The sequence below is a fragment of the Psittacula echo genome (genome assembly GCF_963264785.1).
Source record: "Psittacula echo genome assembly, chromosome: 11".
Taxonomy (NCBI): domain Eukaryota; kingdom Metazoa; phylum Chordata; class Aves; order Psittaciformes; family Psittacidae; genus Psittacula; species Psittacula echo.
The window spans coordinates 16,988,432-17,015,887 of record NC_137746.1 but is presented as its reverse complement, the minus strand read 5'-3'; the positions used below and the strand labels follow the sequence as shown (position 1 = coordinate 17,015,887).

The 27,456-nt window shown below is 40.1% G+C and overlaps 1 protein-coding gene across 1 annotated transcript in view; it reads right to left on the bottom strand.

Annotated features, from left to right (window-relative positions):
- LCP2 (lymphocyte cytosolic protein 2) overlaps window positions 1-27,256 on the bottom strand; it is a 30,439-nt gene extending 3,183 nt beyond the window's left edge. The window contains exons 1-18 of the mRNA XM_080627245.1: window positions 27,019-27,256; window positions 24,326-24,388; window positions 20,511-20,557; window positions 12,125-12,190; window positions 10,848-10,879; window positions 9,982-10,019; window positions 8,488-8,686; window positions 7,664-7,764; window positions 7,037-7,106; window positions 6,754-6,837; window positions 5,958-5,983; window positions 5,848-5,867; window positions 5,636-5,740; window positions 4,381-4,411; window positions 3,767-3,779; window positions 2,582-2,702; window positions 1,005-1,054; window positions 26-129 (exon numbers count right to left, since the gene is read on the bottom strand). Of these exons, the coding sequence (XP_080483371.1) occupies window positions 26-129; window positions 1,005-1,054; window positions 2,582-2,702; window positions 3,767-3,779; window positions 4,381-4,411; window positions 5,636-5,740; window positions 5,848-5,867; window positions 5,958-5,983; window positions 6,754-6,837; window positions 7,037-7,106; window positions 7,664-7,764; window positions 8,488-8,686; window positions 9,982-10,019; window positions 10,848-10,879; window positions 12,125-12,190; window positions 20,511-20,557; window positions 24,326-24,388; window positions 27,019-27,096 (1,248 nt within the window). The 5' untranslated portion in view covers window positions 27,097-27,256. The remainder of the gene's footprint in view (window positions 1-25; window positions 130-1,004; window positions 1,055-2,581; window positions 2,703-3,766; window positions 3,780-4,380; window positions 4,412-5,635; window positions 5,741-5,847; window positions 5,868-5,957; window positions 5,984-6,753; window positions 6,838-7,036; window positions 7,107-7,663; window positions 7,765-8,487; window positions 8,687-9,981; window positions 10,020-10,847; window positions 10,880-12,124; window positions 12,191-20,510; window positions 20,558-24,325; window positions 24,389-27,018) is intronic.
- Between the last annotated feature and the right edge of the window lie 200 nt (window positions 27,257-27,456).

Genomic DNA, 27,456 nt, shown 5'->3' with positions numbered 1-27,456 from the left:
GGTTAATACTTGTGACGTTTTGTACCTCATCTTCCTCTGTGTTAGTTTGGTGAGCAGTCTGTCTGCTAGGAATTGGCAGAGGAGGTCTTACATCAGCTGCGCCTCTTGAAGGGGATCTGCTGTAGCTTCCTTCAAAGATAGAAAAGGAGGAAAAATGTTAAAATTGGGAAAATAATTTCCTCTATCTCTGGAGTACATACAGGGAGTACAATTTGGATTTTGTGAGCCGTGAAGAATTTCTGTCACTCTGATACTGACACATTTTGAATTGATTTGAAATCAGATTTAGGCTGCTGTATAAGATCCGACTTCTTTACATAAATTCATCCTTGGTGTACAGGGACTTTAACTGAACTCCTGCAGTGCAGTTAAAAGCAGATGAACTTGAAACAGGTTACAGCTTTTGAGCTTCTGTACAACAGTTATTCAGTTGAGAACAGCTCTGGTTTCTTAAGAACCAGTTAGATGTAACATGTCTCTTTGCATTCCTTGCCTTCTTAGCATGGAGAAGGTACAAAATGTCACTGTAAGACATTGGCAGCTGTTAACCACATGTGGGAAATTGTTTGCAAAGCAATCACATTCGAAGCGTCCTTTATTTTTCACTTGTTATTACAAGCTAAACATGCAGCATACTTCACATGGAAAGTGTTTGCTTCCTTTTTTGAGAGTATTAGTATAGCACAGTGACTTGCAGGTAATGTTGCTCAGCTCTCAGTATGTATAAAATATGTATTTATATTATATATATATGTATTAAGAATATGCTTATATGAGGTTTTGACAGTGGTTTAGCTAAGCATTAAGCCCTAACTTCATTGTTAAAAAACATCTTTGATTCAGGCTAAGTTACACAAGATGCCTATCAGGAACTTGGTAGTTTTCTGTTCACAGTCCAGCCAGAAACATCCTTAGAGAAAAGCCATTATATTGACTGCACTGAAGCCACCTTTCAACCTTCAGTCATTTCTTGTACAAAAAAGGCAGGAATGGAGGATACAAACCTAGATGTAAGCGTGGTGGTAGTGAGCCAGTTGAAGACCGGTTTCTAGCACTGTTTAAAAGGAAAACAAAGGAGTCAGTATAACTACACTGCTGTACATTTCTGTGCTCCGAGGAGCCTGTTTTACAGAACATGAGATCCTCTTGAGACCTATGCAGGATGAGGGTAGCCTGCTCTCTCCTCTTTCTCTTTCCTTTTATGAATGTAAGGAGATCCACCATTACATCTCCGTTCTTGGAGATACTCAAAAGCCATCGGGACATGGTGCTGGGCAGCTGTAGGTGACCCTGCTTGAGCAGGGAGGCTGGACCAGGTGATGTCCAGAGATTCCTGGCCTCCTCAAACACCCTGTGATTCTCTGAGCTGACAGTGGCCCTGAATTCATACCCACAGCGCCGTAACACCTCCGTGCGCCTATGATCTCCCTCCTGTATTCATTTTTATTCTTTTTTGTTAGAAAACCTACAGTTTCCTTTTATGGCCTGATTACTTCATTGGGAACAAGCTGCCTGCACTCTTTTCCTTTATAGTTCATATTTCTCTCCTGCTTAAATGAACAGCACAAAAAGCTCTGGGATAAATATGTTAATTATGTTTGCAGAACAAAACCACGCTATCATGACTTGATTCATGGGAGAGAATCAGCCAAATGAGGCCTCTGCTATAGGAGAATTTGGCAATACTGTTTGAATGTAAGCAGAAGTGTTTATCATAGGAATAGTTCCTATTTGCATATGACCTTGCTTTTGCTACTGCAATATTTGTCCTACTGGGGTGTCAGCAGCTCCAGAGGATGATGGTAAATGGAAGGAATTCATCAAAGAGCCATTAAAAAAATACAAAGCTTAGAAAATGTACTTGAGACTTAGACTCAAGGAGTCCACTGTAACTCATCAAAGCTTGGTCTGTTGCACACTGCATCAGAAATCAAAATTTAATTAAGGGCTCTTCCATCTAGCAAATGAAGACATAGCAATCTAATACTTAGAAGCTGAAGCTAGAAAGAAATCATAGTTGAAGCAAGAGTCACAATTTTAATAGGAATTTTAATGGTTAGAGTATATTCCACATTCAATTCTAGACAGCGAAGGTGATGGGGTTTTAGTTCTGAAGCAATTATTAGTCACAGCTGTAGCACTTAGGCTCCTAGAGCAGAGTCCTGTTAGAGAAGGGCCTCTGCCCTACATCCTGCATAGGTTTTTATGATGATTATCCTTTCCCAAAAGGTCTTGTCATTCTTAGGAATCCTGGAAGCAATGGAAGAGAACAGAAGCATTGGACCATGTAGGCCCTAAAATACTGCCTTGACATAAACCTGAGAGATTGGGGTTTTTTTGTTGCCTTATGTCCACTGTCTGCTTCACTGGATACATAGCTTCAGTTGTATGAAGGATTCTCCTTGATAGTAGGAACAACACAAATTATCATGTAGTGGAGGCAAGGGTATAGCCTGAAAAATAATGGACTACTTCAAGTAGTTGCCTTGCGTTCACCTGAGAACCCTGTAGCCACCTACATACTATTATTTGCTAAATTGCAGAGATTCACAGAAATGACACAATAATGGGTGAAACAAACCTTTCTGCACCAGGCAGAGTGTTGGAGCTTGGTTTAGGTGGAGGCTTGACAGATTTGGATGGGAATGTATTGGAGCTGTATGGGGGCAAAGATATCTGTGGCACTGGTCTTTGGGGTGCAGCTGTGGAGAGAAAGAGAAGGAAATGTCAAACTTGTGAGACATTCTTAAATGAGGTAGAATGAAGAACTGCTATCACGTTGCTGCTGTTTAGCTAGATGAGCATAATGGAGGAAACTGTTCTATAAAATGTCCTTGATATGTTAGTTACAGATTGCAAGCTCAGATGATCAAGTGAGAACTTAATCTTAAGTATTAAAATTGCAAATAAACTGGAATGGCTTGAGCAACATTTACATTTACATGTTCTACCTTCAGTTTTGAATAAGCCAAAATTCAGATAACTGCCATAGAGCTGAAGACGGTACATAACTACGCATTCTCTGTTATGTTGCTTCTAAAGAGTGCACTTCAGGTTACCTTCTTGAACTTCATTCCTTTGTGAAATTTCTCCCATATCATCACAAACAACAGCATAAAATAAAACATTTTCTTCTGCAGTGTCCTCAGAAATCAACTACTGGTAAGGGGGGAATAGATTAACTCCTCTCTGCACAGCGCAAACAGCCTTCTTCTTCATTGAGGCTTAGAGGCAGTGATAATTTATAGACTTGGCCAAATGTTCTGCTTCTGTTAGGGCATCACTTTACCAACTTCATTTTAGGAACCAGGATTCTGAAGTAATTTATAAATACCAATATTGCATGAAACAAGTTCTGCTTCTGTCCATTAGAGTAAATAACATTACACAGAAGACCAGCAGGGTCTGACAGGATGTTTGGTTGCAGGCTGGAAGGATACCAGGTCTACATGCCCAGCTGCCTGATGTTGTTCGATGCTGTGTGCAGACCACAAATCTCTAAAATGAAATGTATTTCAAACTAAGGAGCCCTGCTGTCCTGTAAGTGGCTGACTGTGAAGGGTCTATTAGGTATTGATTTCCTATGTTTTGCAGCCTTGATATATACATCTGCAGGCGGTGTCTTGTAAGCACTCTACAGCCTGTCAAGATACCACCCGACATTTTGAAATGGCTTTAAAGAAACAACTTTGCAGCCACTTTTTTCCTTTTAGAACTAAGACCAAGAAAGACTTAAAGTTTTAAAAATCACAGTAGAGATACTCACTGTCGTCTTCTTCCTGGGGAGCCAAAAGAAAAGAAACATTAGCAACATACTATAGCACAGGTTTTAGGAATATTTTACAAAACAAAAACCTGGAAGTTGGTGAATTTTGAGTATACAAGGACTCCAATTCTATACTGTCACTTTCATCTAAACTGCTGGGGTTTCTGTCTTCATCCAACACCAAATCATTTTTCAAGTTCTATTATTACAAATAAGGTGTGAGGTAGATGGATCTTGACCCAAAGTAGTAAGAAATTCTCAGCAGATGTAAACTTTCCCCATTCCATCAAGAAGTGCAGGCTATGAGTTATCTGAAAGTGAACTCCTTAGGTCAGCTTAAGCTGGAAAAGAACCCCAAAACCCTAAACCTAGTGTAAGCAAAATCACTTCTCCCATGACAGAAAAAATTCTGTTCTTATTATGTATCTAATATAAAGTACTCTGGGAATAAACTGAGCTTGACATAGAAGAACTGTTCAAAAAGAAACCAAGAGTATTTTTTATAACTGATAGAAGAAATGAGTTTACCTTTTCCAGAATTATTAATTCATACAGATACTTCATTTTATTGTAGTCCCTATACCTTTAAACGTTTGCTTTGAGACTATACTTACTTGAGGGGTTTTGTGTGGTGGCCAACCCTGCCTGAAATGAAACAGAGAAAACAAAACATGAATCATAGGTGGAATGTTACTCATGTACTTCGTGTGCATTAGGCTGTATTTTCAACTAAGATACGAATTTGTAGCAAGTATACAGACCTAATGAATGCAGAAACATTTTTTCCCCTCATAAAAATATCTGAGATTCTAATTTCCAGCCATAAGATGTCATGCTAGTCCTTAGCCCATCCTGACTCTATCAGCAAGGAAAACGTCTGATGAATTGATCATGATATTAGAATTTATAATAAATTTTTACAATTATGGAGCATTAGACTGCAAGTCTTAAGCTTCTTTCTAGTCCTTAGCAACACTCATAGAACACAATTCATGAGGATGGAGCCAGGCTCTTCTCAATGGCAAACAATGATAGGACAAGGGGTAATGGGTACAAACTGGAACACAAGAGGTTCCACTTAAACTTGAGAAGAAACTTCTTCTCAGTGAGGGTGACAGAACACTGGAACAGGCTGCCCAGGGGGGTTGTGGAGTCTCCTTCTCTGGAGACATTCAAAACCCGCCTGGACACATTCCTGTGTAACCTTATCTAGGTATTCCTGCTCTGGCAGGGGGATTGGACTAGATGATCTTTTGAGGTCCCTTCCAATCTCTAACATACTGTGATACTGCTGGAGCACACGCTAAGCCTTCTAGTTGTCCTTTCTCTGATAAATTATCCTGGCTGATGAGCAGATCTTGATTACTTTCTTTTCCTGTTTTAAGATCAGTCACACTGTTGAGCCCACAAGTTATCTAGAAAATGCTAGAAAATTATCTAGTTCTGCTGTTTGCTGCTGAGAAGGAGCTTTGCAGGAGAGTAAAATCAATGGTTAGGAAAGTAAAGCTTTCTTTTTCTAACATCCTAAAAACAGTAGCCAGAGAACTCATGATGAAATGTTCCCCAGAGCAAGAACTTGATTCGGTCAAGTTCTTGATCACCTTTTTGTTTCAGTTTTAGTAAAAACCAGGGATCACACATTTCTTTGTGCAACTTGGCTGTTTCTGATGTGGCTGGGGAGATCATATTCTGCATTCACACTCTTCTGTCACTTACAGCATAGCCCATGCATGTTCATAGGGCAAAACTGATAACCACAGACATTGCTGTTATGCAGAGACAGTAAATTCTACTATCCTGTATTGCTTATCTGTATTTTTATTGAATTGAATTTATCCTTTATGAAATTTCAGTTAAATGAACACTTACTTTACAGGTGTTGGCTTCCTTAGAGGAGATGGATTGCCTCTTTCATATCTGTCACTGGGTGGGACAGGAGGTTTTGGCATCGTTGCTAGCTGCTGCCCCAGGGATCTGAAGCAAGAGCAAGATGATGAAATAAAGGCAAAAAGCTGCTTACTAAGGAATAATTGGGTAATAGTGGCAACGAGAGTCTCATCTCCAGAGGAAAAAACTCTTACCTTAGCTGTAAAGCCAGAGGCTGTAAAGCAACAAGGAGTAGTTAAGAGAATGTGTAAGTGTATCAAAATAGGTGAAAAATATCAATAAGCACCAAACAAAAAGACTTTACCTTTTCAGGAGTGCTGGGCTTCCTCCCTGAAAATAGTAACAGCTTACATTCAGAAAAAATGAAAGGTAAGATCATTAAAATTTCTATGAAACAAAAAGGGTTTGAACATCATTGAATGTGAATTTTGCCAATTGAAGAATTCAGCCTCCTGAGGTGTAAGGCAGACAGATTTTTTGGCTTTGCAAGAAATGACAAAACTGCAGTATCTCTTCTTACACATTTCAGAGTGGCATGGTTTACAGTCGCATTTTCTACGGTTCAACTTTGAATTGCTGGATAGTTTTATGCCATTTTATAACAAATGGAAGTGTTTAATAAATAAAAATCATAGAGTATTCTGTTTAGATTCTCTGTAAAATGCGGTTTTCAGGTCTGAAACAAATACATTTTTTTTTCTGGTTTTTTTCAGTTCCTAGCATTCTTTGAAGTCTGGGTGCCAAATTGCATAGAGTGATGTGTGCAGTTTCCTTAGCTTTGTACGCAAAAGTTATTTTCTCTTTTAACCTACTAAATGTTTCCTTGTTCATTCACTTAATTGCCTCAAACCTTTACTGCACAGGGATCTCCTAATGTCTTTCTGTTCAACTAGTCCTGAGCAAGGCTTGCTACTTCCTAGATACAATTTCTCTTGCTTTGTAAGAACTGTTCATATTGTTTATTCATAAACAGATCACCTTGAGTGTGATTGGATTACGGTACCTTTGGTTGAGCCTTGTTCATTTGCATGCATGATATTCAAACTGGTAATTTTGAATAATTAAAAACCCCGTTGATATTAACACAGGCAAATACTGACCTGGTCCAGGGCTTTCTCTTTCGAATGGTGGAGCAAGGCGATCCAGTGAGGGCTTTGTGCTTCTGTCTATAGAAGGAGCTGGGGCTAAACGCAACAGTTGTGTAAGATAATTTTCTACTATAGGTCAGTATGGCTTTATTTTGCATAGCCATGAGCTGGTGTTACTTCTTAGAATAACAACTGAGGCTACATATAGTAGAAGAGAGTGGGGCTGAGGAGCAAAAATGAAGCACTATATAGCATGTGGGGAAAGCTTTATAAGGAGAAAACCAGCTGTACTTACGTTTCAAAGGCTTGATATTTCTGTCTCTACTCAAGTCATTGTTGCTTGGTGGAGGAGGAAAAGCTGGCAGCTAAAACAAATGTTTTACATATTGTTAAAGTGTGTCTTCACCTACCAGCTTCAGTTTTAGTAAATTAGCCCACCACATCACATCTGCCAATCTTGGTCTCTGCTATAGCACAAGGAATAGGCCTCTGACCATTGCAGGAAGGATGGGAGCCATTAGCACTCCTGAAGAATGACCTCATACATAGGGCTTTGTTACAGGCAGAATCGTCTTAATCTGTTTTGTCTCACAAGGAATACTCTAGAGGGATGTTATCTTTGGGGAGGGCATGCGTAAAGAAAAGAGCAAAGGAAAAAAATGGGAGCTTCAACAATGCTGTTGTGCCTTTTCTCCCTTCAATGCAGTTAGTGCTAGTTTTAAAGTTAGGGGATGTAAATTTGAAGTTGGGAAATACATATTAAGTCTGTGTTACTGACTGTTGCTGGGTCAGACAGCACTGTGTTGTCAACAGCTGCAAAAGATGTTGGCATCTAAACCTAGATTTGTCCAGACAGATGCATTCCAATGTTGTGGTTCCTACTGACAAATGAAATAGATGAAGTATTAAGAAAGAAACATACAGAAGCACTTCTTCCCCCAAAAGAGGCTGGCACTGGGGATGGGCCGGGTCGCTGGGGTGGTACTGGAGGCTGTTGCGATGATCGAGTGGTTGGAGGTCTGTCTAGAGGAAACAAAAATCCCAAACTAAACAACTACAGAGTTTGATTCTTTTATTCTCATTAGATCTTTATGAAAAAGGCCCTTGCAATACCCTGTGTACTTAATATATCATAAAGATATTGTCTTAGTAGGTAATGGACAGTTGCTTTATGATCAACAGTGTACTGGTAGTTACAGGCTCATGAATCCCTTTGCCTCTGAGGTGGCTCCATGTGCTAGTTCGCTGGCCCACACTATTTCTTTTCGCCCCCTGCAGTGCAGGGACTGTGTGAAACACCAGCCAGTCCCAATGGTGGGTTTGAAGCCACAACTGCAAACTGCTGAAGAATCAGGCGTGAAAACACTGCAGGCAGAGAAAGGGACACTTTTTGCCACTGCTGTGACAGCTTGCTCTGTTCAAGGTTGCATGCTAACCCTGATACAGTATGCCTGTATGTTTAGCTTCATAGAAGTTCAGACCAAAGGCCTGAATGCACACATCACATGAAACTAACAAAACTTATCTTTAACCCAACAGAGCTTGTCTGAAGTAGAAAATCTAGGTTCAAAAGTCACAGAGCCACCAGCATGCTGTAAGTCTGTCACTAAATCTTGTTCATGAACTACACTGCTGACTTCAAGAAAAAACTTTCTGTATTCCATTGCCGCATATCTCAAACATGGCTGATAATGTGTGGAAATATCATTTACAAGTTATTGCTAACACTTGATTTTTAGTTATTACCTATATAATCTGTGTTGTTTGCAAGTGACTTGGCAGGAAATATGACATTGTGGTGTGCTTCATCATTATTGGATGGAGGTGGCTCATAACCATCACTGTCATGTTCTGCTTCCTCAGGTTCTTCTGTTGGTGATTCATAGTCAGCCTCATCTTCCTGTTCCTGGTCATCATCAGGGCTTTCATAGTCATCATCTTCATCCTGGCAAATGTACATAAAAAATTATTGCTGTAGCAGGATACTCCATTGCAGTTTCCTTGTGGCTTTTCACTGCGGTGGTTTTTACTTTGGAGGATATAAAGTTTTTACAACCAGTTAGAGTGAAAAAATTCACTGTGGAAATAAAATAAGGAAAGGAGGCAGCATTTTCTTAATGCATACAGCACTCACCAGCTTCAGAAAGGAAATGAGTATCATTTTATAACAGTAAGTGCAGTGGAAGGTCAAGATAAGGTGCTTGCTTATTGAAATGCACAGCGCCTTTGTGTTAGTTAACAGACAAGGCACCTTGAAAACACACTGTACCAGTAGTTGGTGCCTGTTGGTATCCATTCTTACTTAATAACATGTACTCTGCAGCCTGCAACTCAACTTTGAAAAATGCTTCAGAAAAAATGAGGTCTTTGGTATGGGTCCTGGTGCCCTCCGCTGACCAGAACCAAACCAGCTTCATACAACTTGCAGGACCTAGTGAGATCACAGTGAAAATATGGTAGTGGTCATTGCACACAACTTCTGTGCAATCTGCCAAGGCTGCAAGGAAAAGAATGCTCAGTTTGTCACTGGTATCTTGGCTGAAATTCCCAGCTTAACTCTGCACTGGGGGGCTCTGTAGTTCGTTACTTTTACCTTTTGTGCTCCTAAAATAGCAGCAAATCTCCTGCAAACCTATTAGCAAGTGGGTTTTAAAAATCCCTCCCCATTTTCTGCAAAAAACCAGACTGGCATCAGTCAGCTTATCTGTTCAGCTGGCTGAGCTGTGGGCGCTTCATATAATGATGTTTACCAAAGCATTTTCTGTGCTGAAAGGCAAAAGGAACTTTTGCAGTCCAATTGGCTTCAGAAAATCAGATTCTTCAACAAATGAGCTCTAAAGAATAAAATGCCAAGAATTTGCCATTGAGTAACACAGCAATGTTTCCTTTACCAGCCTCCTCTTCAAACAGCTTGGAATCAGTATATAAAATTCAGCGAAGGTTCTGTGGAGACCTGGTCATAGGCTGTGAGCTTCTACTGGAGCCAGTGGTATTGGGCTGCCCTTCTGAAGCACTGCATTAAGTTACTGGGGGAGACCCTTTTCTCCATGGAGAGATCTGTGTGCAGCCACTCCAGTCATTCATGCTCCTCCTTCTCTTTCTCCTCATCCTAACACCCTTTGCCATTGCTCACTCCATCTGTGCTGCTCAAAGTAGACAAAGTAAGAAAGGATAGACCATATACAAGAGGAAATCCATTCAACCAGTAGGTTTTGTGGTTTTGTTAATCCTGATACTCACAAATGAAGACCAACCACCATCGTCTTGACCTGCATATCCTGTGTAAAGAAACATAATGTGAGGCTTAGCACACACAGCTTTAAGCTACCAAGATGTAACTTGACAAAAAGGACACAACAAATCCCAGACTGGTTCTGAACCATGATATTATGTCACAGGAATAAGGTAGGTCTTTCAAAGGCAGGCAGCCATGAAAGGTACCTCAAATAGCATTCTGATTCAGACTATAGCTATCCTTATATGAGTTGGTGTACATGCTGTCACTTCAAGTTTGTCCTGCACTTCAGTTTTAAATATTATTTGAGGCAGAATGCTTTCAGAATGAGCAGAGACTTTCGATCTCTTTGTTTAATACTATTTTAGCTTTTATACCCAAAGAGGTTTTTTTTACTTCAGTAGGACCGGGGGAACAGGGCAACTTGTACAAGTTTTAAGTGCTCACGGCTGCTTAAGAAAGTGATTGAAATGAAAACTCAGGACATCTAGAAGCTTCCCTGTCTGATGGAGGGTGCTGTTAGGAGTAGGGGCAGGGGGCAGAGGTGTTGGAACAGAAATATGTAAGCAGTGATACTTTATGTTGGATTCAAGAAAGGCAGTTAGTGGATGCTCATGCAAATTGCTCTGCTCCTGCTTTTCTTCACCATTTTTTCTATTTTTAAAGTATTTTTTTGCTACTGGTTCTCCTGTAACTGCTCTTTATTCTTATTGCAACTTCTTCATGCTCTCGTCTTTGCCTGGTTATTGTTTTGGGTTCTGTACCCTTGTCTCCTCCCTCCTCTTCCCCTCATTAACTGTGCCCTGCAAGGATTAACTTAATATTTTAAGCCCTTTTTGTTGTTAGAGGCTCTTTGCCAGCTCACACTCACCTGGGGCTTCAGGACTTTTTTGTGTTTGGGCCCTACAACAAAGATACAAAAAAATTAAAGTCCTTCCATTTGCCATTCTTAAAAGTTTGAAGCATACTGAAATCTGTTGTGAATAAAGGTAACAGTTAGCTTTAGCAGTAGAATGAACTTTGCATGGATGAGTTTAACTCTGCCCAAAATGCCAAAACCACACTGCTTTGTACTTCAGGTACAGGATCCTAATGTAAGCTAAACTGTCTTGAAACAAATTCAGGTCACTGAGGTCAAGTGTTTAGAAACAAGGGGACTCAGAAAATAAATCTACCAGGTGCCTCAGTGCTGAAAACAGAAACTTTCTTTCCTAATTCCAGTCAAGCTGCTGAAAGTCAAGTTCAGAAATATTTGTAGGCTTGCTAAGTATTCTTATGGGTTTCGATTCTACTTTTGAACTCTGGTAAATGCAAAGGTGTAAACTCATGTTATCAGCTGATGTAAAAATGTGTTGAGTAGGCTTAGATGTTCATTACATATGAACATAAATTGTTCTTTTCTCATTCAATGTTCTTGCAAGTTTCTGCTCTTTTACCTATTGCAAGAATATTATAGAATCATAGAATCACAGAATACTTAGGGTTGGAAAGGACCTTAAGATCACCCAGTTCCAACCCCCCTGCCATGGGCAGGGACACCTCACACTAAACCATGTCACCCAAGGCTCTGTCCAACCTGGCCTTGAACACCGCCAGGGATGGAGCATTCACAACCTCCCTGGGCAACCCATTCCAGTGCCTCACCATCCTCTCAGCAAAGAATTTCTTCCTTATATCCAATCTAAACTTCCTCTGTTTAAGTTTGAACCCGTTACCCCTTGTCCTGTCACTACAGTCCTTAATGAAGAGTCCATCCCCAGCATCCTTATAGGCCCCCTTCAGATTATATCCAATAAGTTATAAAGTATTAAAAAATGTAATGATGTATAGGAGTGCAAAATGCATTAATGATGACTTATTTATGGAGTAATGTGTGCCTAAGCTTTTAGCATTCCTAAAGATTGATTGAACTCTGGTAGAAAACTGTATGAAATGTATGTTATTTGGTTCCGGGCATGGCAGAAGTATCTGGGGTCTTTGTGGGCTCAGTCTTTGCTATTCCTAACAAACAACATTAACTAAACAGACTTGGATTTTATATGATTTCAGGCTATCCCTCTGACCCAGGTATTACTGATCAAATGGAGAACAGGCCAGAAAAGATAGATCTGAAAGCTTTGACAAGAGAAGCTGAATTGGTTTACTTACCATTTTGGAAGGAAAGAAAGCCTCCCTTCATTCCTGTTTATTTCTTGGCTTAATTTACTTACAATTCTAGTTAAAAGAAAGACAAAAACCAGTTAGAAAAATATCCTTGAAACTTGTCATTTTCTGAGCTGCTTCCCCTCAGTGTTTGCTAAACTAACTAAGAATATTGAATTGATCATTGTGCTGCAAAGTTGCACTACAGCATGCCCAATTGAAAACTGGACTTTTTTTTACAGAGACAAGCCTCCATGTTGTTGGATCAAGTTTGAAAACAAACATTAAGCCCAGCAAGCCTTAGATGCTTAGGGTGTGCTAGATGTCACGCACTAGAACACTGCTGCTTTGAATGATGGCAACTGCATTTGTGTTATTTTGCATGGAAAAGCAGATAATGCTTCAGAAAACAGCTTTGACCACGCTGATGGTTGCAAAAGCAGGGTTACATGTCCCCTCTGCTTTATTATTCTGTATCCCTCCCTCTACAAGATATCACCACCAAGGTACACCTAATCTGGAGTCTCTCCAGTAAAGAAAGTGAAAATGTTGATTTAGTTCCATGTTATAACACATTTGCAGGGTAGGGCAGAAATATCATGGAATGTAAAAAGACTACAGCTTTATGTCTAAAGAGATTTTTCCATGGTGATGTGTTTGTTGTCACTCATGCATGAATTGTAAAAAGCAGTAGGGTGAGGATCAACCAAGGAAATGCAATCCTGAGCTCAATTCCAGTCAGGAACGTTTATTTCTGGTTCCAATTCTACAGCCATCCATAGCCAGCACAGACATTGGTACTGAGAGATTTCTCATTGACTCCTCGAGAGCAGTGCTGAGGTTGCAGGACAGGCATCCCTGAGCTGAGTACTGAGAGCTGCTGCTCTACCATTAATGAAGTTTGCCTCAATGCCTGTTTTGTTTCAAATAATGTTTTTATTTCAAAGAGAGCTTATGATCAGTCATGGGCTGATACTTCCTTTCTTACTCTCTTTCTTTCTGAGTGACGCCCCACAGAGAAAGTCCTGTGACAGCCAAAGGAAATTGGTTGCATACATCTCGTGAAAAATATCCCATTTGACTTCTAGCTTATATTATTTAGGTCTGTGTGAGACAGTAATTGTGGAAATAAAGGTAATATAAAAAAAAATCATTAATTCAACATGTCTATCTCAGATTCTAAATTCTGTACAATCTTAACTGTGTTGTTTGTTACTGCAGAATTCTTTTCCAAACATCTTATTTCGGGTCAATCACACTTCATCTCAGTATTGTAGAATCTGTGTTTGTGGCCAGGCACTCACCACTCTATTTTGCTTTTCTTCTTCTTTCATGTCTTTTTTCAGCTACTCTACAATAATAATCCCCTAGGGTTTTCCAAGTGACCTCATTTGTGTTTGCTTTCATGTCTAACTTTTTCTGGGCTGCGACTTGAGGACAAGCTTTCAAGCAATCTAGTATTAAAAAAAAAGGCAACATCCTGAACCATGCTAAAATCTTTCTCTTATTTTGAGCATCCCTTGTCTTGCCCTTGCTACTTCCCTAATACTTGCCTTACTGTACTTCAGATTAAACAATAAATTCAAGGCATAGGGTTGCTCTGTTGCATTATGGAGAATTCTATGGTGAGAGATAAGGCTGCCTGCAAGAACAAGCGATTTCAGATCAGCATGGTCACACTGTCAGAAAAGGGTGAAGAGTAATGTGAAGTTGAGGATTTGTACTTAGGGATACAGGTATGAAAATAGAAAGGCAGAGGAAGAATATTTTACATTTTTCTTCAGACTGTACTTGGCACTTTTCTATTTGAAGTGAATATTGCTTCACTTGCCCCTTTGGAATTAAGCTTATGCACAAATTGTAATCATTTAAGAGGGATTACAACTAAGTCTGACACTGTTACCCAAGCAAATTGTATAAAGCAAGAAAAAAGCCAAGTTACAAGCATATGCTTCATATGAGCATATAATGTATGTTCTTCTTTCCCATGTGATCAGCACTCTGCATAAGAACTGTCCTGCTGCAGGTGAGAAGGAAGTTGCCGTGTAAATAATAAATTCCATGTGAAACACCAGGAAACATTCTGGGGTGAACAGTGCACTGAGTGTACCAGTGCTTTCATGGAGAAGTGGATTACGGGACTGGTGTGTGGCTTGTTCTCTGGTGTGGAAGACGTAGAGGAAGGATCTTTCGTACTACTGTGGGGTTTTTTCAGCTAAAGAAATGAAATGAAGATCACTGGCTTTAGAGCTAATCATTCTGGTGTTCAGACTTCTGTGGATAAGAGTGAGGCATGAGTGTTAGGAAGCTTTCTGGACTAACCCTGGCCTGGCTGCTATGACCATTTACATCAACTGGGTTTTGAGGAAAACCTAAAAGGAGAATGTTGCTCATCCTATTTTTGCTGCCAAAACAATTAATTGTTTTTTGCTTAAAGTAACAGTGTCTAATCTTCAAGCTTATTAGAAATGCTTCACAGCAATGGCTTAGAGAGGTTGTTAGAAGAAAGCAAAGTTAAGAAGGGTAATGCTTTGCAGGCAAGTTATTACAGAAGTTGGTGTGCTGAGCAGCTGAGTTTGCAGCAGTGTGAGGAAGGAAGTGCCCAAACCACACTGCTTTCTGAGCTGGGGAGTGGGCGATAGGCGCCGATAAGGCAACAGCACTTGCAGAAAATGTTACTGAGACTTCTCTTTCTCTTCTGCCTCCTCCACCTCATGCTTGGCTTCAGGCTGGGAGGAAGATGAAAATCAGAAAAAGTGAAACCCAAACCCAGCTCCAAAGCAGGACTCTGACTTGGCTTTTGCTCACTGAGTGCAGATACTGTTGTGAATAGAATCCATTCTACAGGAAGGGGATAAAGGACTTAGGATGGGAGAGAAAGATGGAAGGCAAAGTCCTCTAGGGCCTGGAGGTTGCAGACTGAACACTGTCGAGAGCATAATTGGTGCTGAAGTCTTTGTTTTGGCCTTTGAGAAGAGTCTGTTGGGCAGATGCAATGCTACTACATTAGCTTCAGAACTGGCTGAATGCCCATTATGTTCTAAACCATTCAACAAACTTTAGCCTCCCAGCTGAGAGAGAATGTGTGCACACACATGTACCTCTGCCCATGGCATACCTTCTGGAAAGACAGGGGCCCCACAGCATGCTTAATTCTTACATTTGCACTTTGACTCTCCTGAAAGTAGAGCGACTTTCAGGCTGTGCTGTGTTTGCAGGGTTGAATGTATCCCCTTCAGAATTCAGCTCACTTCCCACGTTTGAACTGGCAGATGCAATTATCTGCTTTAGTGCAATGATGCTCTCTTTATGACTGAAAATTTTCGCAAAGTGCTATGGATGTTCCACAGGTTTCCTGACCAAGGTGGAACATTTCCAGTCTCAGATTTGCCAGTGCTCTGCTGCTGAGGAGCTGAAGGGATCAACAGCCCACAGTAATGCCTTGACTTGGAAACATTTTCTCTCAAGATAGTAAATGATAAGAGTGTCAGTGATTAAACTGTTTATATCATGGTTCAGGTACTGGCCAACCACCAACGTTGTTCTGAATGAGACCTTGGCTTTTTCTTGCTTATTGATTCTGATCACATCAAGTGAGGTGCATTCTGTTGAATATTCTTTAAAACATTTTGAAAGACTCCCATTTGTTAAGCACAAGTATAAACCTTTGTGACCTTATGTGACTGGAAATAATGATAATGAGCAATAACAAAACTCCATGTGTCCCTTAAGCCTTTCCTTTCATTAGATTCATTATCAAAATGTTAATTGCATCATGATTAGGTCTGAGTTTCGTTTAGTGCTTAAGACAGGGATTCGATGTCTGCTGTGTAATATGTACCATATCCCTTCCCTCTTTCACCAGTGCACCACTCTTTCAGGATGCAGTGTGTTGTTTGTGAACCTTCAGGTGTGTGTGTTAACCTAGTGGTATTAATATTAACTTAAATTTTTCTTCCATAAGATACAGCAAGTACAAGAGTAATAGGAATGAGCTCAACAAAACCCATAACACTATGGTTTTTAAGAGGTTTTCATATTGTTACAAAATGCCAAATGTTAAGTATAGTGTATGTTTCAAGAAAGCAGGTTGTAACTGATAGCTGAGCTATTAATAACTGAAGAAATGACTAGGTCAACCCTGATGCTCTCTCTTACTTAGGATGACAGCTACATTCCTGACAACCCCATCTCTAAAGCTGATGGTCATACCACAATTATTTACCTGAATTTCTCAGTGGGAAAAAGGACAAAATGTAGGAACAAGATGTTCCTACTAATAGATTACTTGTCCCAAATGTTGCTGGTCCTTAAAGGTCTGTGGCAATGGGATAATGGCTGAATGTCTCCTGGGCCACAGATTTCCACTGAGTGAAATAGGAAACCCCTTTGTGGTCTGGAACGTGGAGACTGGGTTCCATCACATGTAATCAGGTGTTCAAAGCTTTGCTCTCAGTGCCATAGCAGATCTATGCAGGTCACTGGAACAGGAAGTCATGTATCTTTCCATGGAATGGCAACTATGCTTAAATTCTTCAGACATGTTTAGTATTCTTCATTTTTTACCAAGTGACCTGGAGGTAATACTCTGCACGTTCAAATAGAAATGCATGTATTCAAGTAGAAATACTATTTGGTGGCATTTTCTATTTAGCCGGAAGAAATGCCTATTGCTTTACAGCAGCCCCAGAATCTCTCTCCACTCCCACTTCCCTGGGTCCACCCAGAGCAGCTCAACTACAGCACGGAACTGGCAAAGACCACGTGGCTTTTCTCACCTCCCTCTTGTCCAAAGGAAAGGGTGAAGATGGTGAATGGGGCTGTAAACTGCCTTTTACTTTGGGACCTGGTGCCTCAGCTACACTTTGATTCCATGTGCATGTAAGTGGGAATGAAAGCAAGGCTTCCATGTGGAGTCAAAATACAGCATTACGCAAAGTTGATTTTATAAACTTTTCTCTAAAACTCCTTTAATAGCAACATAAATGCAAGAGATCTCAGGGTTCCAAAGAGTGACAGCACCATCACTGTAAATATTCTGAATGACAGTAATTCAGTCTTCATTTTTCACCTCCACAAGATGCAATGCCCCAACAGTCATGTGGAAAAGATTTCCTTAACTATGCCACTAAAAACCACCAGGCGTACAAGACCTCTTGCAGGCATACAAGAAAAGTAGGAGGTGATCCTAGATGGGAATGGGCATCCCTGCTGGGTACATGGACTGTGGTGTTATGGTCCTTCAAGAAATCTGGGTATGGCTGGTGCATGTGGAGTACATCCTGGGCAGACTTCTTGTCCATTAACTCTTTTGACTGCAAAAGGGTTGCCAGAATAATACTTGCAGGACTGTTTGGAGATGTCAGCCACTTTTATATGGTACCCTTACATATGTAAATGTTTTAACAAAGCTTTCCATAGTCTTCAGCCCTTTTAATGGAGAGTTTTAAAGATTTTGTGAGGCATTTTAACTTTCAAAATAGTGTTTAAATCCTTTTTTTGTATTTAAAAATAAGCCACAAGGAAATTCATGGAGGTGTGCACCTGTAACACAGCTGATGGAGATCAGCTCTCAAAATAACAATTCTGTTAATAATAACAGAAGATTGCAGAGGGTTTCTCTTAGTTTCAGGAAATGGCCTATGGTACTTCATAGAATCCTAGAATCCCAGACTGATTACAGTTGGAAGGGACCTTAAAGCTCACCCAGTTCCAACCCCTACCACAGGCAGGGACCCCTTCCACTGGAGCAGCTTGCTCCAAGCCCCTGTGTCCAACCTGGCCTTGAACACTGCCAGGGATGGGGCAGCCACAGCTTCTCTGGGCACCCTGTGCCAGCGCCTCAGCACCCTCACAGGGAAGAGCTTCTGCCTAAGAGCTCATCTCAGTCTCCCCTCGGGCAGGTTAAAGCCATTCCCCTTGGCCTGTCCCTACGGGCCCTTGTCCAAAGCCCCTATCCAGGTTTCCTGGAGCCCCTTTAGGCACTGGAGCTGCTCTCAGGTCTCCCCTTAAGGAGCCTGCTCTTCTCCAGGCTGAATCAGCCCAGCTCTCTCAGCCTGGCTTCAGAGCAGAGCTGCTCCAGCCTAGACACTTAAAGGTTCTTGTAAATGTCACAGAATCATCCCCAAGTAATGACACATTTATATTTAACACTTACACAGTAGCTTTACTCAAAAGTATGCATTTAGTCAAACCACATACCAGGCTCAGGAGGTGTGGATGGATGGAGGCTGTGGTTTGCAAAGCCTGTACAGTTGTAAGTGCTGGCTTGTGCACTCGGTATGTGTAAGTCAGCATAACCCTGCTACAGTTACCGGGGAGCAATGGCTCTTGTACATGTACATTTTATTCCTGCCAATGGCTGCAGGTGTGACTCTTGCTATTTATATTAGTCACTTTTACAGAACATGCTCGGAATTTAGCACTGTTGTTAAGCATTAGATACTATACCATATGCTAATGTGTACTTCTGCTTGTAAAAAACCTCTTCCTACTAGGTAAGGTTTGCATTACGATATGAAAGTAAGATATGACTGTGTTGTAGTAGCAGTCAGCAGCAAGCACTTTGCACTTTGAGGAGAGTGTGGAGATTCTGAAGTGGTGAAATTAATGTGAAAAAATTGACAAGTTCTTTTATTGATGAATTTTATTCTGCTGGGGTTTTTTGTTTGGTTTTGGCAACCAATTCTCTTTCTCATTAAAGCCCTAAATTCCTGTGGAAACAGTGGCATTACACTGGCGACTGCACATAACATCATCCTTGTCCCATGTGCATTCACAATAGTCTAGTGAACTCTTTCTCTTTTGTAAGTGTGGGGAAAGGTGAGAACAAGGGCATTAGTTCCAGAACTTTCATTCAGACTGAGTAATTTACTTAATCATTCAGTTCTTCAAGTTGTGCAACAAGTTTAAGTCTTCTTTTAAAGCTCTTGATTTCAAGTTCTTTTCTTGTTGAGAAGCCCAGATCTGACTAGAAAAGGCTGTCCACTTGCTGCTGGGGTGATACAAGGTAAGCGACTGTGAAAATCAGATTTCCAAACCATTTGTGAGGTATGAATAGATTAGATGAGGAGATAGGAGTAAATCCATACTGTTAGATTTCATTTTGACTATTCACCTATGACATTAATATCTGTTGTATGTGTGGGTTTATTAGACCTTCCACTGACTGCTTTGACTCAGAAATTTGAAAGCAAATCAGAAGTTCTCAAAATCAGAAGCTCAAACAAGGACAACACAAGGCACTTTTGCCAAATGCTGAGCCATTGGGGCATCTTCCTTTGTAGGAAGGTCTTTGATACTTCTGGGTCCACTGGCTAACACTCATACACCACCAATCACTATTGTGTGAAAGTACAGATATGATCTGAAGAAACATATAACGTCCTTGCATATCTGATCTGAATAGAGGTATCCTCCTGCCCTCAAATCTAGCCACCAGCTTACCCAGAAGCGTGTGACTGTGACAGACCACACAGGTGTTTCAGAATGTTTCAGTGCTCTTGGCCTCACCAAAACCTCTTACACAAGCCCTGATGCATCAGAGAAGGTGAGGCAGACTGTATATGACATAGCAAAATTGAGATATGCATAGAGGGAGTGAGTCTGGAACTGCGAAATGATCAGCAAACCATGTTGGAATAACTTGAGTTCCTTTTGTCCTCCTTACTTTGTTTAGAAGACCATGAAGAGCTCCACATGTCCTATGGTTAGGAACCTCTTAATGTCCAGCTTAAATATGTACCAGAGAACTCACAGCAAAATAAAATCCTTTGGTTTTCACCATAAGATATTAGAAGCAGCTGATTTCTCTGTTACTCAGTTTAACTTAACTTAATGAGGTATTGTTCTTTGTAAGTAACTTCTTTAGAATTCCAGAAGCTATTCAGATAAATTAGAAACTTTTCCAAGGCCTTATCCACAAGAGCTCAGGGAAGCTGAACAATTGAACACTGAATCGAATGTTCCAGGCTGGTTTATCTTTAATGCCTACCTACAGGAAAAGCACATGATGAAAATCACTTGAACTCCTCACCCGTTTTCTACATACCTGACTTTCTTTATTCCTTTGAGTTAAAGTTAACAGTTAAAGACCAAGCAGTTAAATCATACTTTAAGGGTAACACAAAAAAGTTTAAGCTTTGTGTAGCTGCTGTCAGCCAAAGAATTTATGGATGAGTTGTTTTGAACAGCCCCCAGATGATATTTCTGTATTGTATTATTGTGCTTGAGCAATCATGACAACCCTCCTTTCATTTTGGAGTAACTTTTCTTTTTTGGTACACTGCAATCAACAGGTCTCTATCTAATCACTTGCAAACCATTTGCCCCATATTTCCTATGAGTTTTCACTGCAGACCAGCTAAAATAGTTCGTGTTTGGCTTTACTTACGGCACTCGGAGTTTGGGAAATTTCTGAATGTCATTTTCAGTCATGTTCTGAAAAGGAAGCACATGGTACATGTCACAGAACTGTGCATGGAACACCCTGCCACAACAGAAGTTTGCATATGCAAAATGAGGCATCAAATCTCAACTGGTAGGAATAACAAGTGCATAGAAAAGCAGTGTAAGATAACAGCCTGTCCATCCCACAGCTTGTAAGAGAAGTAAACCCATTGCTGTCAAAAATCCTCTCTCTCTTTTTCTGGTTTTGCTGGATGTTGGTCTTTACATTATGTAGCTGTATAAAACCAGCTGGAGGTTAACAAACACCGTGGGTATTTGATTACACACAAAGGACTTCAACAGAATAATCACATGTAACTTCAAAGAGAAGTATTTCTAGACTATGGCTGCAATGTTTTAATGAGAGCTTGTTATAATGACCTGGAAGGAGAAGTAAAATCTTAAACCAGCACTTCCCAGATGAGAGTGTGTTTACCAGCAGGTGAGCCATTCTTCCAGGATTAATGGGATTCTGTGCGAAGTTAAAATCAAATAATTTGCTTTTCTGGTTTGGGTTCTAATGCAGTTCTTTACTGGTGATGTAGAGTCACATTGATTTACAGGCAAGTTGCTTCTCAAAAGAACTGGAATCAAACCCTCTTCTGCAACAGCTTTCTCCTAGAGATTGTCAAGATGCAGAAGCTAAAGCAGGTGGACAGACAGTGACCCAAAGAATTCCAGCGCTATTTTTAAATCTTCCATTTTTTTTTCTCTCATTTTGTGCTCTTGCTTTCTGGATGTTGTTTCATTGTACATTGCCATCACCTAGCATGCAGGAAAACATATCCTTGAGATACTGTAATTCGTCTTGCTGGACAGTGTCAAACAGTTGCTAGAGAGCTACATCCTGGTAACATCCTGTGCTACTGATTATGGTGTGAGCCCAACAGAACATGGTTTGCTTGAGGCCATCAGCAGTGGCATTCTTCCTGGCAACTGTGGAATTATGCTTCTCACAGAAAATACGAAAGGACAGAATACGTTAAATGCTCTTTTAAACACTTGCAGTTTTAAGGCAATATGCAATGAAATGCCCTTTGTTGAATGAAATGGCTGTTCCTGGTAGGGAAGGCAAACTTCTACCATAGATTCTGATTTTAGGCTATTTTACTTCACATCTTTTTAGTGGAGGTAAAAAATATGGTATATATGTGACTTCAGAAGCTAGATAAATTGAATTCCTTTATGTCTGCATAGTGAAATCAGGCAAAGTTGTGCACGATTGCAGATTTTCATGGTGAAACTGTAGATTTTGAAATAGAACAGCATTTGCTGGAGTTTTATGCTAAGAACCGTATCTGTAGCTTCACAGTACATGTAAAATCACATGTTCTAGTGGAGATATGGTTTGAAAACTCCTTGGACTTCAGAGCAGCCTTTGCAGCCTAACAGAAGTCTTTCTAGAAACTCTGTATGTGTTTCTTGTCCCTTCAACCATAATACAGTGATTAGATCACAGGTTACTCCTGACCTGAAGCTGAGCTGCGCTAAGTCTTGAGAGCTTTGCTATGCTTCTGCAGAGAGGGTCAGCCCCTTTCTTCTTCCATTATGTTCAATGCTGAGTTTAGGACAGATTAGAACGTTGTGAAAACTTTGGAGAAAGTGTTTTGTTTAGTCACTCACAAGCTTCACACACTCTCTTTGGCACACGGATGATAGTCTGGTTCTTTCTGTCTTACTGCCAACACTACGAAGTTTCTAATTCTGCATTGGTACACAATGCTATCAATGATTTTCAGCACAGAACTAATCTCATGTCTGGTTTCCAGCACTATTTTGCCTCTGGGAATACTCACGGGAGTAAAACACAGAAAAATTGTACTCTCTTTTTTCTAAATTTAGAATTTTGCTAAAGACCTTTTAAAGCCTCTCTCTAGAATTCTATTCTGGCAATAAAGCTGATAAAAGTTATCAGCTTCAACTCTCATAAAAGGGCCATGGCGCTACTTCAAATATTAGAGAATTTTATTAGAATAAGTTACATGGAATCACTGTGGTCTCCTTCCTACCACAGCTCAACTGGACTTCCCTTGTGGTAGCCTTGTAGTCGATACAGAAATGTGACTTTGAAACTAGGGTGTTCTGATGAATAAGATAGCAATACTGTTACAGTCAGGTTTACAGATAGATCTGATAGCAGACAGAAAACCTGCAAACCCTCAGTCCGAGCGGTTCCTTCCACATTACTGTGATTTAGCACTTTCCAATAACTTACAAAATGTAAAAAGGTAATTCTGAGAAAAACCATTCATACAGGGAAGTAATTATTTTCTCAAGATTGCGTTGTGCTCTAGAATGTTCCACTGAAAGTCTCCTTTTGTTCAGTTTCACAACTGAACCTTCTTATATCATGCCAAGATAGATATTTTCATACATATGACAAGTAGGTCAAGAGGTTAAAAGTTTAAGTCTCAGCAGAGGTGAGCAGCTGCTTACTTAATACAAAAGCATCCTTTGCATCTGCTAGGATGCTTCTGAAGAAATGCTGCACCCTGAGACATGATTTAGTGGTGGCCTTGGCAGTCCTGGGATAAAGAGTGGACTTGATGATCTTAAAGGTCTTTTCCAACTCAGTCTATTCTATGATTTTATGTATTTAGAGAAACACTCTGGAAACAAAAAAATGATAGAAATCCCTTAGGAATCACTCAGTTATTGCTCATCTTTTTTGTACCTCACAAACTCCGCAATTTCGTAATGCTTCCAGAGCCAGAACTCCCACTCCATCCACAGCTCCTTAGTGCTTGAGCTAAGGAGAAGCTCTTAGGGGTTGGTAGGATAGATCCTGTGACAATGACACACATCTGAATAATTCTGACTCCACCCAGTAGGAGGGAGGTGTCATATCCTGTTCCTGGGAAGGGTGCTTGAAAATGTGATGCTGTCTGTGAATGAAATGTCAAAAAGCTTGATCCATTAGGACGAGTAGACGAAATACAAGGCTCTAGAAGAGGTGTACATAGCTTTTCCCACTTCATTAATTATGCAGATGATCAAAATGACTACTTTGGGTGAAAACAGTGTAGTTCATATTTGGAAACAAAATAAAATAAAATAAAATAAAATAAAATAAAATAAAATTATTTTCTTTTTTTTTTTTAATAAAGTAGTAATAAAAGCCCTTACTCATCCTCATGGACATATATTTAAGACCCAAAAACATTTGCTATGTTAATGGAAGTTGTCAGCTTTTCTAAAGTTAAGCCGTGTTGTTGGTAAAGCCTGGAGCAACATTGCTTTAAACCCACTAGGACTTTTATCTTTAAACTATTACTGGTTTTGCTGTTCTTTAAGTTCACTGATTTTGTATGTTTCTAATCACAAAATTTGAAGAAACCCAATTTAAAGTATATAGGCATGAAATAGTGATTACACTAGAAAGCCAGTCATTCAGCCCACGTCTGTATCTTCTTTAGTAAGCGAGGACAATCTATAAATGTGAGTTTTCTGTAGTTACTATTTCAAAACAAGCACTTCCTACAAACAAACAGATGAACTCAAGACAAGATTGTGGTTTTATAAGCTCCCTGTCGGATTAAAAAGTACATAAATAGATGCATATTAAACAACATGCTTGGGCTGCCAGCATTCTGTAAAGGAAGACAACTGGCTGATTTTAGCAAAGGCACTTACTTCTCGTATTTATACCTGAATAACCACCTGGAGCTCAGCACTTTGCATCTGCTGATGCAAACTAAGAAGTTGAAACAATCACTTGGTGGGAATTTTACAGGAAGGAATTTTTACAGATCCACTTACCAGAAACCGTTGTCCATTTATGCTGTGCTTCCTCACGACTTTCTCACAGTCCTTATACTTTAACTGTCAATGACAAGAAGATGATTATTGCACCTTCATTTTAAGAATGGATGAAGACATTTAGGCATATCATTTTCTTTCAGTAGATGCTCCAAATCACACTTTTGTATGCTACAGCCTGTCTAAATGGCTCATTTTTTTCTGTAAACATGGATTTTTAAGAGAAAGATTCTGCAGTGGACTTGACAATTCCATCCATTTAGGAACATGTAATTCCTTTCTTTTAAAAAACACCTCACAGTTGCATGGCCCAAAGAAATATCTGGAAAATGGGTAGTTGTGGTATTGACAGTTGTGGAAAACAGGAAGCACAGCAAATACTTGGTAGCTTGGAACATTAAAGTCCTGGTCCCAGTTGTTGAATTCATTGTGATCCAAAAGCTTTCTCTTCTGGATAGATAAGTTGCTTGTTAATCCTGGAAATTATCTTAGTATTTGGAAAGTTTTTCCACAATATTCTGTTTTATGGTAGTATTTAGGACAAGGACAGGCAGTTTAGAAGCTGGTCACATACATAATAACATAAAGCTCCTGGTCCTACCAGGCAAAAATGTAACAGCAATTTGGAGGACTTAAATAAAGAGCAAACCAACAAGCCCAAACCCTAGCGACATATAGCAGGACCTGACTCTTCAATATTTCCCGTGGGTGTCTTCAGGGTTCTGGGTTTTTTTCTTTTGTTTGATCAGAAACAGCATGTGAGAACACTACCTGTGTTTTTGATCTGGTTAGAATGCCTTTTTCCTGTTCCAAGCTGATCAAGTCCATACCAGAAGGAACCCAAAGAGTGGGCAAAGTGACATTTTGGACCCTTCAGGACAGAAGAATGGCTCTAGTCCTGCCTGAAACTTTAGTTAGGGAAAGTTAAGCAGACACACGATCCTGTGCTGCTGCGATAATTCCCCTGAAGCAGAGAACATTTTGTAGGGAGCATTATGTCCTTTCTTAGTTTTATCTTATTTATTCATTTTAAGGAATAACCTCATAACTTGGTGTTTCACAGGAGAGCAGGTCGTGAAAACACCTGAACAGCTGAGAGAATATTTTTAGGACACTTCAGTTACGCACATGCAGAAACAGTCCAAACTCTGCTAAACGCTTCAGGACACAGACTAAGACGTTTGTGCAGACTGAGGACTTAAAGCTGCAAATACTGTCTCAGTCAGTCAGTGAGTGTTGTCATGCTGTTACCAGCACAAGTCTGCGTGCAACATTGAGCAACTGCCATACTTGGTAGAACACATCAGTGGGACTGAGACCTAATCTCGTTCATAAAGTAATTGATGAAAAATACTGTTTAGCTATTAAAAATAACTATTTTATTAACGTATTACCAGTATGAACAGCTTTGATTTTACATTTTACAGTGCATAGTATAAATTAGCAGAGGCTTCAAGTTAACACACCAGATGTTACTACTCTTAAGTGTGAAGAATTCTTACTTGACAGAAACTGAAGAACCTAAAATCAGAGGTTTGCAGGTAGTTGGTATTTTCCAAACATACGCTTTGTGTTTGAGCTGCTTGTCTTTATTAGCTGGTTTTGCATTCTAGTATCAAACTCCTCAACTCCTCGAATAAAACTCTCATAGAGTTATAGGAGCCATTGAAACAACGAGCTTTATGTGATTTTAAAATGAAGCCCAAACTCTTACAGGCTTTTTAAGTCTGGTCTGGCAGCTCACTTGAAAATCAAGCACCTATGCTGGCAGTGCTTGAAAGTCTTCCCAAATCTTCCCAAATCTCATTGATGTGAATGTTAAATTCCAGCCTGAGAGTTTTGGACTTTGGGAGGAGCATATTCAGCTGCAGGGGACATAGAGCAGGCCCTGTCTCTGAGACTGAAGAATGAGGAATTTACAGAGAACACACAGAAATGAAACTGTAGTAAAATTGGTTCAGTCACATGTTCCTGGGCAATCAGAAAGGTTTCAGCATTCCTGTATTGCCCTTCAGAGTGCTTCTTTAGTGTGGAAACTTCTCTGCCTTTTAAAATGAAATTTATAGATAGTCACAAGTGAAAAAGATGCCAAAACCAACGGAAGTTCCCAGCTGGTCACACAAGGCAACATCAGAAAAACTAACCAGAAAGAGGAGACAGCTACTAAAACCTTGAACCATGAGGTTTGGCCACGAAGTTTTAGAAGCAGGAAGTCAAACCAAAAAGTAAAAGGTTTTTCCAACTGAGGCTAACAAATGTGGAGTCTGTGTATCTACAACTGTGGAGCTCTTGCTGGGTTCTCATGGATGTGATTAGCAAAGACATTCAGAGGCAGATTTGGGAACGCTAAACAACTTGAAAAAACAAAACATCTTCTGAAAATCATTAAAGAGCTGAAAAACTTGCACTTTTCACACAATGCCTTCTGCAGTTGTTAATGTGTTATATCAACAATTGGTGTAGTAAAGTGTGTATTTTCTTGAAAAGCCGCAAGTTTTTCTTATGCCCAATTTAAAACACACTTTCAAGATTCATTTATAGAATTTGCTCGCCAGTTTAGTTCAGCTTCTTGTCAGTGATTTTGCTTTTGGTTTTGCAACAAGTTCCACCCATTATAAAAGTATGTAAATTTAGCACAATGTTGTGGCAGTTTGCTCCTCCATCACACAAAGACAAAGCACAGCTGAACTTACTGTCCTGAAGTAGTCTGCCAAATCGTCCGGGTTCCAGGTAACCACGTCTGAACGGTACGGAATGTTCCTTAAATCCATTGTGAAGTTTTCTCCTCTAGGCAGTTAGAGAAGGCTCGAGCAGTACCATCGATGGAACAGCCATATATTCCTTGTGTGTGACCACCTCCAGCGCGTTCAGGAATCCTTTGCCTGATGCTCAGCTTCTTCCGTTTAAGAGCTGTTGGTTTTTTAAATGTAGGACTCCGTTGTTAGGACCTCTGAGAGAGATACTGCTTCCTCTGACACAAAATGGTCTCTTCTCAGAAAAGCTGTCAGCTCGTCAGCCTTACCACTTCCTTTGTCTGAACATAAATAAGTAAACAAGGAAGCACAGCAAAGCATTGAAAATGTTTTGCATGCTGCACATAAGTAAGCTCCGATGGATTCTGTTTGCTTGTA